Here is a 16,384-nt window from a genome sequence, read left to right as displayed (position 1 = left end):
CTGGGTAGACAACTTGAAGGGGCACCGGGGAGAGCTCAAGAGCATCAGCCATAGATGGAGCAAAAGCAGGCCCAACACCCTCACCATTCTCATAGAGAGAGTGATCAAGCAAAGCTGCTTGAAAACAAGCAGAGGAGGGCAACTGGAGGGGGGCAGCCATGCTAACAGATTCATCATCAGAGTCACTCAAATACACATACACAGGGGGAACTACACACATCACAACCTTGCCCTTACCTTGACCATAAGCAGGGACATCAACATTACTAGGAACAACTTGAGAAGGTTCACGAATAAACACACCATGATTCTTACGTTTACCAGACAAACCAGCAGACTTAGACAAAGTCACAACAGACTTAGGATAGACATTTCGGTTTCCAGAGTTTCGAAACACTGACTTAGGCTTAGCTTGCACCACATTGGCTTCCACAGCCCTGGTAGCAAGATGTTCCTGCCTTGTAGCCAGAGAGAGAAGCTCAGCTAAGTTCTTTTGCTTGGGACTTTTTAACAAAGACACAGTGACCTCCTTCTTAGGAGCATGCAATAAAGGACAAGCATCTATGGTGTGATCTTCACACCCACAAACGAACACCCTGAACTAAAGTCCTCATACCAAATAACATAGCCACAAACTTGGCCACCAGCACGAATCAATTCAGCATACTCAAGGAGAGGGGCAGAAATATCAACTCGAATGCAAGCACGAGCAAAACGGATCTTATTTCTTAGAAGAGAGTTAGAATCCAGCTTAATAAGAACTCCCACATTATTAGCAGCAAAGAGATTAGCAAGAGATTCGAAATTGAGAAGCTCAGTAGGAAATCTTGGGATACGAACCCAAAGATCCACCCACTTGATTTCCTCAAGAAAAGGGTCAAAATTAGGTCTCCAAGCTTGCAAAACAAAAAGGTCACCTTGCACATGCCATGGTCTTTCAGACCACACAAGATACAAGTCATTAGGATTAGCAAACTTTAATAAAATCCAATGGTTACCCATATCAAGAAACTCAATATCACCTTTCACAAACTTCCATTCAGCCTTAGTTCTAGAAATAATAGTACGCACATCAAGAGGCTCTCCCAACATCTTACCAATCAGACAAGATTTGGATAGCTCTTGAATATCTCGTTGAACCTGGGAAAGCTCATCCACAATTACAGCCTCAGGATAGGCTGCATCAGCAGGGGGGTCTTGGGCATCAACACCCACAGAGGTGGGTACACCATCTAAATAACCAGGCCCAGGCTCAGGAGAAAAACCCTCCCTCACCTGACCAGCTTCAGAACCAATTACAGCATCTTTGAAATTCATTGAGAAAATTAAAGTAGAGGAACTATCAATAATCAGAGCAGAAGAAAAGAAGAATGGACTCAAGTTCACAAACACAGAAAGAGAAGAAGCAAGAAAACTTAGGTTAACAAACTCAGAAAGAGAATAAGTTGAAGATGAGAAAATAATACTAACCCAAAAAGCCTTTAAATAGTGTCTCAAAAGCACATAATCAGCAAACAGCCTTACCTTCAATACCTTTGAATTAATGTAACTTACCATCGCATTAATTGCTGAGATATCAGCCTGAAAATTTCGTCTGCGAAATTGAAGAACAGCACGCCAAAAACCAGAATGAGCAAAAAACAAACCCTCACCAGAAATGAATGACCACACAAGAAACGAAAAAGGACTTTCTCTCAGCACATAAACTCTCTGCAACACAATAAATTCACGAAACTTCGAAAGTCAATAGGAAACCCCCAATCTCGGAGAAAACCCTAGATCAAAAGTGAAAACCACCAAGAGGTGGACACCAGGCTGGAAACCATCATCAGATGCTACTACTAGTAGCCTTAAAGGCGAACTAACCCTATCAGAGTAGGGAAGAAGCCAATTATACCAACTAATAATCACCCCTATTATAGCCTTAATTCCAGCTAAAATAGCACAATTCCAACACGAAATCCTAATTAAACTTAGGGGAAAGATGCAGAAAGATATTAAATAAGATTTTCTGCTATAATTACTGAAGTTCCCATTAAGAAATGGAAGCGAAATCGATTTGGGCAAAAAAGCTAGGGTTTCTCGAGGGGTCTTTGGGGGTTTTTCTTTTTCTCTCTTTCTCTTTCTCTTTCTAGCTTTCTCTCTCATCTTTTTTTAGGTGTATAATAATTGAGTATGATATATTTAAGTTTGCTCATTGCTTAATTGAATTTCTCTAAATAAATAATACTTAAAAGAGAGAGTTTGAAATGAGCAAACAATAGTATTAGGTTAATCATGCACATGGTACACTATACCAAGGTATATAATGAATATAGTTTGGAAACATTTGAGCCTCGTTGATGAAAAGAAGCAGTGTTTGAATAAATAGTTTGTAGATTAGAAAGAGAGGATCCAGATAACAAAATCTTTGGATACTATTCACATGAGTTCATTTATCCATCATACACCCGAATGTACCATGTACATGGTTGAATACTAATTTTTGCTTATTTAGAACTCTCTTTTTTAGTACATTTTGCTCATTTAGATTATTTCAAATGAGCAATGAGTAAAGTCTTGAGCATACCATGCTCACAATATACTCGAGTGTAGGATAAAATATGTATTATTTACATATCATACTTTAACTCTATCGCTATTTACCGTTCGTATTTACTAAAAATCGCCCGTATTTTTTTCAAAATTTTTCTAAACTACCCCCTATGTATACTCACCTCTCTCTTTCCTCCTCTCACTCTCATTCTCACTTTCTCTCACCTCACTTCAACCAGCACCACCAAAACCACCACCACACCAGAACCATCACCACCGAACCACCACCACTAGAACCACCACCAACGGAGCCACCACCACACCGGAACCACCATCGCCATTTTTTTTCCGTTTCCACCAAGGAAACGAAAAAAAATGGCGATAGTGGTTTCGATTTGGTGGTGGTCGCCACTGTGGTGATGGTGGTTCCGGTGGTGGTGGTGGTTCAAGTGGTGGTGGTTGGGGTGAGGTGAGAGAAAGTGAGAATGAGAGTGAGAGGAGGAGAGAGAGAGTGAGTATATTAAGGGTTAGTTTTGAAAAACGTTGAAAAAAATATGGGCAATTTTAAATAAATACGGGCAGTAAATAATAATGTCCTACTTTAACCATAATCTTGATAATATACAGAAACAAAATGTTTTAGTATTATTCTATAAGATTTGTCCTAATGCCTATTTTCAAAAAAAAAAAAAAAAACACTTAGAATTTATTCACTTGAATCGCCTTAAACAACAAAAATGCATGAACATCTAATTAAAGTGTATTCAGCAATAGCTTTTGAGGTAGATTTAATATTTGAACTAAGTCAAAACTCTAATAATAGTGAAAATTGTGTTTGGTAAAGTAGTGTTTGGAATAGCTTTTGGTGTTTGAATTAGTGTTTTGAAAAAGCTATAAATATTAGCTTTTGAAGTAGATTATGAAGATTGAAAATAATAGAAAAATAATATACTATTTGTTATTTGTTTAAACTACAACTAATTTTACTTAACATTAATTATCATAAAAGTTATTTTCAGAATCAAACTCTAATGATTAATATTTGACCTCTTATACGACAACTAATAACTAATTTTGTAACTAACAACTGCCACATCTACTTTTGCCGAACAAACTCTAAGAGACTTTTTTTTAAAAAAAACTTTGGGGGAAGAGAGTCTAAGTTGGCATAAGAACTAAAGAAAGAGCTTCCCTTATTGAATTTTTTGTGTCAGGAATCAGGATAACCAATGATTTCCCATCAAACTGAAAGAGTCTTGCAAAATCGACCTCTTCTAGTATGGGATTTAACAACAGAATCTAGATAAATCAAGATAATCATCTCTATACCACAAAAATACAAGATACGCGTGACGAGGCTTCGCGCTACAAATCTGCGGTCATATATAGCAACTTGTGCACCATTATTCTTCAGTGATAGAAACAGAGCTACCGATGTTTGAATTCCAAGTTTCTAGCAAGGCTTATAGCAACTTGTACACCATTGTTGTTCACTGAAGAAACACAACTTTTCGCCTTTTTGTAGCTGCCAAAAAGTTGAACGGAACAGCAAAATAAATCCCTCCACAACATGATAAATGAAACGAGTCTAGTTTGGTTTGACAGGAACTGAGCTTCAGTGTGTCCTTCAACACAAACGGTCTACAGAAAGAAAGTAAACGATCCCTGAATGACTTCATTAGAGACTATCTTCTAATTTTTCTTGGCTTTAATCTCTTGTAAGCCATGAATGTCACGGCAGCTGATAGAGAATACCTGCTTGACATGACTATCAATGTCAGAAAATGATCTGGTAATGGGAACCTTCTAGGAGAATTTCTCTAAGAAGGCTATTCTAGTCTAGAACATAAGAATAGACTTAAGACAAACTAGAATAATTGAGGAAGCACCTAAGCTTGCATAACCATACTATTATTAATATAGTACAATAAAAAAATGTATTTCAACCAATAATTAAGAGAATTGATATTTTCCTTTTGTCATATACATCTCACTGCACCAATTTCATGGCGCATACATGGACTCACAGTGCAGTTTCCTACTCACAAGTGCAAAGCTGAAGACACCACACTGCATTAAGGTTTAAAGTAAGCATCTTGTGATCTAAACAGCCTCCTAGCAAACAGATTTACAGTATTGCCAGCAATAACCCCAGACGACTAGTCTGCTAAAAGATGGGTCCATCCTGTAACACGAGGAAACTGATTTTATTGATCCAACATCAAGCCTGAGATATTTTTCCTTAGGCAAATAGAATAATGGGATCCCCCCGCAAAATGTTGAATATTCTTTATAGAAAAGCCACTTCTCCCATGTTGGCAAAAACTTCAAAAGTAACATGCAACGAAAGACCCCATAATTGAGTATTTCATACTTTGATGGTTGTATGTTTATACCAAAGAGCAGAGATAATAAGCACAAGATGTATGAAGGTAGCAAAAGCAAATAGAATTTTGTCAAACTCACTACAAAAAAAGGTTAGTGTTACAATCAGATAGATTGATATTTGATACCAAAGTTCCTACTTCCTAAACTGCATTTCCCTCGTGACATTGGAGCACCATGCTAACCCAAAAAGTTCCTCTCTCTCTCTGACCCGACACCATCTAGGGACGAAAGAGAATGATTGATGAGAGTCCTCCTCCACATGTCCGAAGAATCTGGTTAACACTTTGTTACTAAGATACCTTTTGTAATATAGCATGACCTTGAAAATCAAAACTGGGAGCTGAACATTCGGATTTTCAGTGTCAAAACCTTCCATGGAGGGCACAAGAACAGAACTCTTCCCAGTAGAAGAAAAAATAAGGACTGCTAACCTAAATTCATGATTTTCACACGAAAATAAGGAAAATTTGATAGGAATAATACAAATTAAGGCCATAAAAACTAATCGCAAGTTTAATTAACTCTTAAAATAATTTAAAGTTTGCTATTTTCTTAGCTAATGATTGACATAGTTAACTTATTTTGGTTCCTTATCGCATCTAAGTTATAACCCTACTGGAAACCCCTTTCTTCCCACGTGAGGTTTGGTGGTGAAAGGGATGGAAGGCAGGGAAGAAAGACTGAAGGATTTTAATTGATGGATAGTTCATCTATGTAACAGCATATCCAACTTGAGATTATTTTGCGAATTTGTCAAACATGGGATTATATTTGTTTTATGGCCCAAACTTGTAATTGTTGCCTGTCAAATTTTTTAGAACTCACACAAACCATTGACAACAATAGCGGAATACAGGCAAATCAAAAAGAATTTAATAAAAATGCAAGTGCACGCATAACATGGACTGTTCAAATGTAAAACACATACCATGTTAATGTGTAATTTAGATGGTCTTGCGGCATGACTGAGCTGCGAATTAAAGTATTGACATCCTTTGGGACAGGATATGGATTGCTAGGGCTAATATTTTCATTAATGTCCTCGATGTACACTGTATTCCGAGGAAGACCTGATGCATGGGCGATAGCCGGAACATCAACAAAAAACCACTGACCAGCGGCAGGATCATTTTCTGGAACAAAAATACTTGGCTTCTCACTCCCACGAATGACACCCACTACTTCCACCGAACTAACAGATGAAGGTTGTTCCTGCAATTAAGGAATGGGGAAACCGTGCTCAACCCTCAAGACCTCAACAAATTTACTAGGGGCAATATAAACTACAGAAACAGTAAGAAGTCCGACCTCATTTGTTTGGGGTTCTTTAGACCAAAATCTCCAGAAAGAACGCTTTTCACCAGTTAATGAAGCAGAGGTGGCTACAGTTTTAGTTTCTTCAAGGTCTTGAGAAAATTGAAATGCCTTGTCCCTCCAACTACGTGGAACCCATCCCCTATTCACTAGAACTGGAGACTGAACGCTGAAATTTGCATCATCAGCCAGACGAAAATATATAGCAACCAATATAAAATTCAATTCATGTTCAATACAATCAGAGAAAAATTAGCAGAAGAAATCAGTATTCAAATCTTTTTACTTATACAGCTTTATTAGCCAAAATTATTATGTAAATGACTTTTTTCCCACCTTCTACAATCATCTCTCTCCTCACCACCAAACTATCCCAAGGGGAACAGTAGTGGAAAAGGAGGAAATACAATGCTAAATAATTTACTTTTGGTCAATTGAAAACCATGTTAATACATTAACAAAGTTGATAGACATCCAACTTTAGGTCCCAGTCACCAAGTTTTTGCAAAAAAATAGGTCCCAAAAGGTATACTTGACTCAACAAATGATGCTATGCCATCTTTAAATTATTCTCCAAGAGTAATCATCAGTAGCTAAGAGTTTTGCTAAGCAGAAAAGGCAGTAATATAATGCAACTAAGTCGAGGAATACACGAGCTATCTATTGCAAACCATGACTTCATAAATGTTTCAGTTTTATACCTCTCCAGATAAATAACATATGCAGAGAGGAGATAGCCAGATCACTTATCGTGAATAGGATGACTCCGAAGAATTCAACTGAAAAGAATTATATATAACATATTGTATGTATTTGCAGTAAGCAACGAAAATTGGATGATGGAACAGGCACAGATTCACAGACAACTCTATCATTCATATGCTCACCTATCAGCATTGCCAGAAATAGGTACAAGGGGTGTGATAAGGTAGTATCCATTTTCTGTAACTCCTGATATACTTCGGGATCGTGGGCCCACAAATATTGACCTTTTCTCGTCGAAAGCCCCTCTGCAGATCACTCTCCGAAACTCTGAAGTATTTGAATTCTCACTGGGAGCTATAGCATTAAACGGAATAGGCTCCATTGCCAACCTTTCTTTTCTGTAATCCAACAATGTGATCTACACCAGCACACATCTATAGTCAAGCAAAGCAGTTACATAGATAAACATAGATGGCACTCCAATCGAAGGAACTTTATGTACATGCAAAGTATCATGGATCTCAAAGTATTATATCAAACCCTGCTCAGCAACACATGCAACCAACACATAGGTGACATCAACATGGCCATGATTATGTACATGAGTACATGACTGCTTCACACAAAAAACACCTTACAAGGAGCTTATAGTTACTTGCGCTACTCCAGTATCTCCTTCAAAAAAATTGTAGGTAACAAAGCAAGCAATAACATAAAGACAATGAAGGGCATTGTTCATGCATCAAAAGAATACAACAGAAAAGAAGATCGACAATGATGACAAACAGCATTGATATCAGGTCTTACATTGTAGAGGATATGTCGTTCTTCTCTACTTGGTCCAAGAAAGTAAGTTGTGGTCCATTTGCAGAAAATTAAAGCTCTTTACCCATCAATAAAAATTTAAATCTAAGTTCTAGTACCTGATTGAGAGTCAAGATCATGCAAAACTTAACATCAAAGTGCAGAAATAAAAGTCTACCACACAAATCTTTTGAAGCGTCTAATTTGTAGCGAGAAAAGACTATAATTCAGAAATTTGGCATTATTTCCACAAACTCAAACGGTTCCATTGATTCATATGACAAACTGAAGACAAACATGACACTAAAGCTCCACTAATAAGCAATAAAGGCCTATGTTGCGCAGGAATGGTAAGAGTGGGCTATTCAACTTTTCAGGTCCAGAAAGAAACACAAAGTTCCTAAATATGATGTACCCATGTTATGCTAAGAATGGTATACGAAGGGGGCTATGTTGATGCTTCTGAGATAGTACATAAAAAGCAAAAATTCCGACATAGTATAGCCTTTAAGACATAAAAACTTGTTTGGTAGGTGGAAATAAATTATAGTAATGGCAATGAATTTGGTGTCATTTCATTAGAAAAATCCATGATAATGAAACTCCATCTCCAAACATTGTCTTCCTTCACAAATTTCCATTACTACTTAAGTACATACATTATAATATTTTCACTTCCTAATTATAGTCTCTTGGATATCTTTCATACACTCCCTCTATTTTAAATCGATGCTCCATGTTAACTTTTGCACTACTCACATACACTACTTTGACCATACTATTCTATAGTTGTATAAAAACCAAAGTTAGCATATTTATCTCAACGTATATTTTCAAAATATCAATTTTTTATAATTTTTTATCAACTGATTATTAGAGATATTAAATATCAAAGTTGTGCATTCATCCATATGAAAATGCACTGAGTATTATTTTTAATTATTGTTAACTTTTATCTCTATTGGCTCTTTTTTGTCTATATTTTACATATTAATAGTAATTGGAAGCTTAGAGTGTTTTATTTTATTATTAGGAAGTTTGACAGTATGTGTCCCCATGAAGCATACACGAGTCTAAGAGAATTCAAGCCCAATTAGAAGCTCAACTAAAAGATATAAATCAAATGGAAAATATTGTACAAAGCTTATCCCTTGAATCATAAGGGTGGAAAGCTACAAAGAAAAGTCAAACCCATCTTCTCCTCCTTCACCCTACTTAGTTCCAACTACAAGAAACAAGAAGGGGAAACTTTCATATCTAATTCCTCGCTAGAGCACAGCACAACAAAAGGAAAATTTGTTTCCTTATTTTCCAAGATCTAGCTAAATCACGAGTTCACAGCCATAATTTGGGGAACATGAAGCACATCAGATTATGTCTTCTCTTCTCTAGAAGTAATTTCCTTATTGTGATGCTCAATTAGGGATATAGGCCCTTGATCTCCTCCATAAGAACACATACAGGCACTACCAAGAATATAGAGAGAATTCGTGAGACTGGGTTGGAGCGCGAGATTGATCCGAGACTACAAGGTGGAAAAATATTAGAAGGCGAGTGGTAGACATTGGCACTAATATCGACCAACGTTTGTTTGATCTAGTATCAATTTATAAGTTTTCCCTACTTGACTCCTTACTTATCTAGTATTGTGATTGAACTTGTTTGTTTTTTACTTAGTTAAATTGGATGTAACATCAGCTTTAATATTTGATGAGTTTAGTCTACTTGATATAACGCTGAGTTTTTTCATGATTTAATTCTGAGTTTAGCATTATGCAGTTTATATGTTCGTTTGATTGATTGATCAAAGCTTGATCTTTATATTTGTGATAGTGCACAATTACACATACAGAGTGATTAGTTGTTGGGGGTGAGCAACTCATCTTGGACTTATTTAGTACATAAATTGTACTAATAAAACAAGTTTATGCGAGTTGGATTTATGTTTGCAATACTCTAGTAATTTAGTGAGCAAGATATGAATTGATCAAGACGATAATTCACCAACCTATGTGCTAAACTAAGTAGTAAATGAGGCTAGATTTTAGGGATTAAAGAATTCTGATTTGTCTAATTGTTCTATGATCGAACCGGAATCCTATTGGCTTGCTTTTCGTCATTTATAAATAGCAAAATATTCATTTTCATTATCGCTAAACTTAGTTATTTTAGTAACTTAATTATGATTTCAAACCCCCCATCTTCGTTCATGTAAGTAAATACTTAAAGAGTGTATATAATTTTTCATTTTCCTTCATTTAGCTAAGCTATGATATTTAAGAAATTTATTAATCTCTTGTGGGTAATCATTTCTTGTCCTTTTACTAATTATTAATTTTAAAGGTCTAAGATAGGTTTTTATTTTAATACAGTAAACAGCACATATCACTACTCAATACCACTTCCAAAATGGATGGCATTTATATTTTATGAGCAAAAAAATATTCAAGGGTATACGGAGGTACACAGGAAACTTCCCTAACAAAATTACACCACAATCCATTACCACCTACCAAATCAGTTATAAGAGTATAAGCCACCAGATGCATCATGTTAGGCTCTCCTACCTAGTAATGATACTACAATTATAAACTTTGAGAAGATAAATCAATTTACCCATATAGTCTGCCAATAAACTTCAAATAGGATCCATTAAAAATATCACTTTCCTCCAGAAAAATAGCAGAAGAAAATACTTTATAGCCTCTCCAAAATTTGTCAAAGAACACTCCATAAGAAAGAAGAATCCAGCAAAAGTGATTTACTTGGCCCCTAAGAGAGTTACTCCCAAGCTCATTTAACTTCAAGAGCTAAAACTAAAAACTTCACACGGCTTATAGCGTGCTTTGAGCAAAATTAAGATACAAATAAAAAAAGATATAATAAACCTCAGATCAAGGCCATTTCTCACGGATTCTACTGATTGACAGATAACCAACCAGGAAGCTCAAAAGCCAATTTGAACCTTAATTAAGTTAATTACTGCCACACATATCCCAAATACTTAAATAAGCCTTCCACTTCAGAAAAACCCCATAAATTCATAGCTATGTCCATAACACAACGACAAAACCCTTCAATTGAGCTTAATAAGTCAATTAGCATCAAGACCACTTGGAAACTTCAATGGATCTTTAAAATCTATACAAATATATTAGAAGGTGTTCCTAAGGAAGTCTATATGCTACGTGGCACTCTCCCCAAGTTTCTAATGCAAATGCTTTATGTACATGTGAACTCCTCAATTAAAAATATATAAATATTGTGTAACTGCAAGCTATCGAGCACGTGACCTTTGAACTGAAAAGTGAGAGCCTTACCATCGATACAATATAAATTTCTTGTCTAACGTTTCAAATAAATCTGAGAAAGTCTTATAATAATTATATTTAACTAAAAATACTTAAACAAGTATTTAGATCTCTAGCCTTCTTATCACGGTACTACCTAGAGACCAGATGGCATATTCTCTTACCCCAATTCCTTTCATGCTATTACTATTTTCAAACTCAAACCTTAAAGGTTTTTTTTACTTATCACGTCATAACGTCAATTTTTCATTTTCTCATTGGACAAAAAAATACGAAAAGTAACAAATAAATTATGAAATTTATGAATAATAACATATTATTTGTTTATTGTAATTGACCTGAGGCGTCGCCTGGGCCAAATTACTAGTGATGCAATTACAAGCTACGCATATGCAAATCAAGCTTAATATGTATATCTAATTTATAGCACAAAATTGCACTCTTTAGTGTATATACATAGAATTTTTTATTGACACAAGCGTACACTAGAGCTTAGCTTTGTTAAATGGTGGGGTAGCTTAATGGGCAAAATATATAAGGTCAAATTTAAAAGCCTTCTGTTGGACAAAGCATTTGATGAACAGGGTCTATATTTGAGCGAGTCAATGTAAGGCCAAAACTTTAGGCCAAGAAGTTTATGAAAGAAAAAAGATAAGACACATGGCTTAACTTTTACATGTGCTCACTTCACTCTCCTATCTCCTTTTTCCTCTGTTGGCCCACCTATCATCAACCGACTAGTGACCTCCATCCTGCAAAGCCCAACCTTATTTGGCCCATTAATATGGTGACCCCCCTCGACCCGCCCAATAACCCGGTTGAATAGAGTGGGTTAATCTTCAATTAACTAAAGAAAACAATACACCCAAAAATCATACAACCCCAAAGAACCTTTGGAGCATGGTGTGAAAGTCAAATCAGAAAAAAAGATATGTTCCACATAGCACCAGGATGAAGCTCCATTAAAACATACCCTTTCATTAAAACATACCCTTTCATTCCTTTCACCCACTAATAACAAAATAGGTATGCCAGCAAATTGTAATACAAGTTCTCCCCCTTTATATCTCTCATAGTCAGTGGAGCCTAATCGATTTGTAGTAACAACAAGTTGGGATGCAGAAAGCAAAGTGCACCCCGTCAAAACTACCCAGCTTAGGGTGCAAGAATGAAGGCACCTAGTCTAAGTCTAATTACTGATATCAACTACAAAAAGCACTACTTGAATCTGCATTTTGTTACGTATTGAGTTGTTTCCTATCCAAGAAAGAACCCTTTAAATCCATGGAGAGATCTCCCAAATGGGTGGACCCGGAATGGTTAGAATCATCAAGTCTATACAAGAAGCTGTATTAGAAAGATCTAAAAAAATCCCCCAGCCACACACCCTGGCCCAAGGAATCTTCATAAAGGTAAGACACTCCAGTGCACCGAATATGTCTGCTTGATAGCTGTATACTTCGGCTAAACTTCAGCAACACTCTTTTGAACTCCAGATTGACCCTATCAAGGGGAAAAAATTGCGCAAAATGCCAACTTGATCTTGCATTATTGGCAATCACAGTACTCATTTGAACTGAGCTGCTTCAACTACACAAGACACTCAAAATCTTTAAATCGCCAAAAATAGAAAAAAAAAGTCTCAATTTCCCTCATATCAGCTCAGAAAACCCATACATCTCAAGCATTCGGGATGCCATACCCAAGCTTCCATAATTATACATAGTATTTTCCAGTTTCCTTCGTGTAAATCTTCCTTGAACCATATGATTAAGAACAATCAACCCCGAAAAGGAATTTCCCGCTCATTCCACAAATGTTCCTTCCCATATCATAGCAATGCATCCATTTGCAATTAAATGTCCCACTACTTCACAATAATATAATAAGAAGGAATCACTAATTAAACCCATTCGATCAATCCATAACCATCCAAATCCAAGAGGTCTAGTATTAGACAATCCAACCCAATCAGAAACCGCACACAAACATGAGAGCAAATTTGTAATGGTAGCAAAATGTCAAGAAGTTATCACATTGTACTAGAATAGAGGCATCAAAATAAGGTATATAAATAGTAAACAACACGATTATGATCCTTTTTTCATCATTCTTCATTCACATAAAATGCAAACTATATAAAATCTCAAACTTTAGCCTAAAAAAAAAAAATGCCTAACAAAAAGAAAAAATGGGCACCTTATCATTTCTTCGGACGATCTGCCAGGTACCAAGACCAAAAGTAATAGCTCCAGGAAGAAAGAGAAACAGTTTCGACCATATTCCTCTCTGATTTCCTGCGAAATCATCATCACCCACAAAATTTTAGTGAAAAAAAAAAACTCAAATCTTTGTGATTAAATTTTATTTATGAAATCGTAAATGAAAGGAAAAGAGAGATTAATGACCTTGATGTTGAAGTTGTGGAGATGGATTTGGGAGAGGGTTATTCGAGGAAGAAAGAAGAGATGCAGATGAAGCGGTAAAAAAACGAGGTAATGAAGGAGAAGATGAAGTATAAGAAAGAGGAAGAAATTCGATGAAACGAAGATTTCTGGTCAGGGTTTTGGAAATGGAGGCAGCCATCTCATGTTTACTTGGAGAGAGAGCGCGGGGTTTGTGGGTTTAATGCCCTTCTTCCTCAAGTTTAGTTCTTATGCACGCTATGCGTGCGAAATCACATAAAATATATAACTATACCTAGTTCTCACTACAGTTTTTAAAGCTTAATAACTTTATTCTAATCAATTGAACTATTAACAATCATTAGTAACCTTATTGGATTTTATATCAATATGATTACCATGTATGAATATTTTTTTATATTTCTATCTAATACTAACTATAAATTTTAAGTGATTATTTTTTTATATGTATTTTAACAATGATTAGTAATCTTATTGTATGAGGTTGACGTCTTTTATTCTAAATCTATTTTGACCTCTAGTGTATATATTTTTTTATATATTGTTTCTATCCATTTGAATGTAATTTCATGACTTTATGATATTTCATGTAACTACTTAGTGCTTCATTTGCATCTTATATCAATATAATTATCTATTATTTGTACAATTTTTATATACTAACATGACTTTTAAAATAATATTGTTTAATTATAACTGTGTATAATTTGTTTATGATTAAAATCTATTTACTTCTACGCAAAATAATCTCAAACATGATTTTTTAAAATTAAAGGTCATGAATAATGAAGAATAATGCAGCTAATGATAAACATGTTATACCAAAAAAGCATGTATATCATGATATATCAAAGAAATTCAAAGTGTAAATGACAAAATGCTTAGTTCTAGCTATATCAACAGATAACTTTAATTAATTAAAAATGCAATCCTTTTCATTTAGAATGTGTATAATATATCAATGTCAATTTAAATCTCTAAAATTATAAGTCATAAGGTGAGAATTATAGTATATCTATGAAGAGTCATAAAAAGGAAAAAAAAAATTGTACAATACCCAACATTAAAAGTACTTACTTTAATTGATAAAACTTGGGACCTTAACATTGCAATACACGAAATGCAAGTGCAAACCATCTTCCAGTTCTTTTTTTTTCTTCCTTCATTATTGAAACCAACTCTATCAGTCAATCTATGGCTTCCACCTTACCATCTTTCAGAAATCCAAAACTCAATGGGTTGTATCTCGCTCACTTCTCTCTATCTCTTACCATTGTCACCTAAACTCAAATTTCAGGATTTTGTGATTTCAAATTCTTCTTCGACAATTATTTAAATTTAATTTTGTTTGAACAGACATCAAAGAGTTTATATGGTACAGAGTTTTAGTTTGCGAATTAGTATGAAATTATAATGTTTGTTTTCCTATTTCTCAAACAAACTACTTACAATTGAATATCATCACAAATACCTTCTAACTTCACTTTTCTTGATAAAATTCCTCAGAGTCCTGACTTTTTGTTTGTTGTTAGTTTACAATATTTGCCAAATGTGTCTTCTTTCTCTTTATTTCCTGAATAAAATCACACCATAAAACAATGTCAGTTTTGTTACTTGTACGACTGTATTGAAAAATAAAATCAATATACTTACCTGATTATTTTTGTGCAAGATCTTAATCAATCATCTTAATCTCTATTCTAATATGGGAAGACAGGGGGGACACCAAAATAAGGAAAACCCCATTTTACCCTTCCTTAATTAAACAAATTACAGTTACTAAAAAACAAGAAAATAACTACTTTATTATCCCTAACAAAAAAGTAACTACTTTATCAAAAACAAGAACCACAGTGGAACTAACAATTTACGATCCACATCATAAAAAAATTGGTTTTTTTTTAAAAAAAATCCCTAAATTAATGGTGAATAACTGTGGCATGCATTTTACAGTTTTCAATTTGAAAAAACAAAACACAAAACACAGAATACAAATACTCGCTTCTTTACTTCTGTAATCTTCTTGCTATCCTTCTACCTCTATATTTTTTTTTTTTTGACGAGCCTTCTACCTCTATATTGATTAAGATGATTCAGAGTCCGGACTTTTTGTTTGTTGTTAGTTTACAATATTTGCCAAATGTGTCTTCTTTCTCTTTATTTCCTGAATAAAATCACACCATAAAACAATGTCAGTTTTGTTACTTGTACGACTGTATTGAAAAATAAAATCAATATACTTACCTGATTATTTTTGTGCAAGATCTTAATCAATCATCTTAATCAATATAGAGGTAGAAGGCTCGTCAAAAAAAAAAAATATAGAGGTAGAAGGATAGCAAGAAGATTACAGAAGTAAAGAAGCGAGTATTTGTATTCTGTGTTTTGTGTTTTGTTTTTTCAAATTGAAAACTGTAAAATGCATGCCACAGTTATTCACCATTAATTTAGGGATTTTTTTTTAAAAAAAAACCAATTTTTTTATGATGTGGATCGTAAATTGTTAGTTCCACTGTGGTTCTTGTTTTTGATAAAGTAGTTACTTTTTTGTTAGGGATAATAAAGTAGTTATTTTCTTGTTTTTTAGTAACTGTAATTTGTTTAATTAAGGAAGGGTAAAATGGGGTTTCCCTTATTTTGGTGTCCCCCCTGTCTTCCCATATAGAATAGAGATACTTTGAAGTGAAGGCTGAGCTGTACACAACAGGGCTTTATATGGTTTTTGCTTGCAATATCAAGGAATATACACTATATATTCAGTTCACCTTTGTTTTAATTGTTTTAGGTTAGATCGGACCGATGAATTTCAAATCATGCTTATATTTAAAAACTTATTATTATTATTGTTATTATTATCAATGTTATTATTGTTATTGTTATTATTATTGTTGTTTACTATTA

At 34.6% G+C, this 16,384-nt stretch overlaps 1 protein-coding gene across 2 annotated transcripts; it reads right to left on the bottom strand.

Annotated features, from left to right (window-relative positions):
• Positions 1-3,711: 3,711 nt before the first annotated feature.
• Positions 3,712-13,726, bottom strand: LOC104907753 (surfeit locus protein 1). 2 transcript variants are annotated; one of them, XM_010696737.3, is made up of 6 exons: positions 13,466-13,725; positions 13,257-13,354; positions 7,125-7,360; positions 6,232-6,406; positions 5,852-6,135; positions 3,712-4,290 (listed from the first exon to the last, which is right to left on the bottom strand). In XM_010696737.3, exons 1-6 carry the CDS (start codon positions 13,641-13,643, stop codon positions 4,221-4,223), a joined length of 1,041 nt encoding a protein of 346 aa, XP_010695039.1. In that variant the 5' UTR covers positions 13,644-13,725; the 3' UTR covers positions 3,712-4,220. The 2 variants fall into 2 exon arrangements, with proteins under 2 accessions (XP_010695039.1, XP_019108215.1); XM_019252670.3 differs by lacking the exon at positions 3,712-4,290 and adding an exon at positions 4,431-4,720 and having other exon boundaries at positions 13,466-13,726.
• Between the last annotated feature and the right edge of the window lie 2,658 nt (positions 13,727-16,384).

This window comes from Beta vulgaris, chromosome 4 (assembly GCF_026745355.1).
Source record: "Beta vulgaris subsp. vulgaris cultivar EL10 chromosome 4, EL10.2, whole genome shotgun sequence".
Classification (NCBI taxonomy): domain Eukaryota; kingdom Viridiplantae; phylum Streptophyta; class Magnoliopsida; order Caryophyllales; family Amaranthaceae; genus Beta; species Beta vulgaris.
Note: the sequence above shows the minus strand (reverse complement) of the source record. Positions and strands in the feature narration are given on the sequence as shown.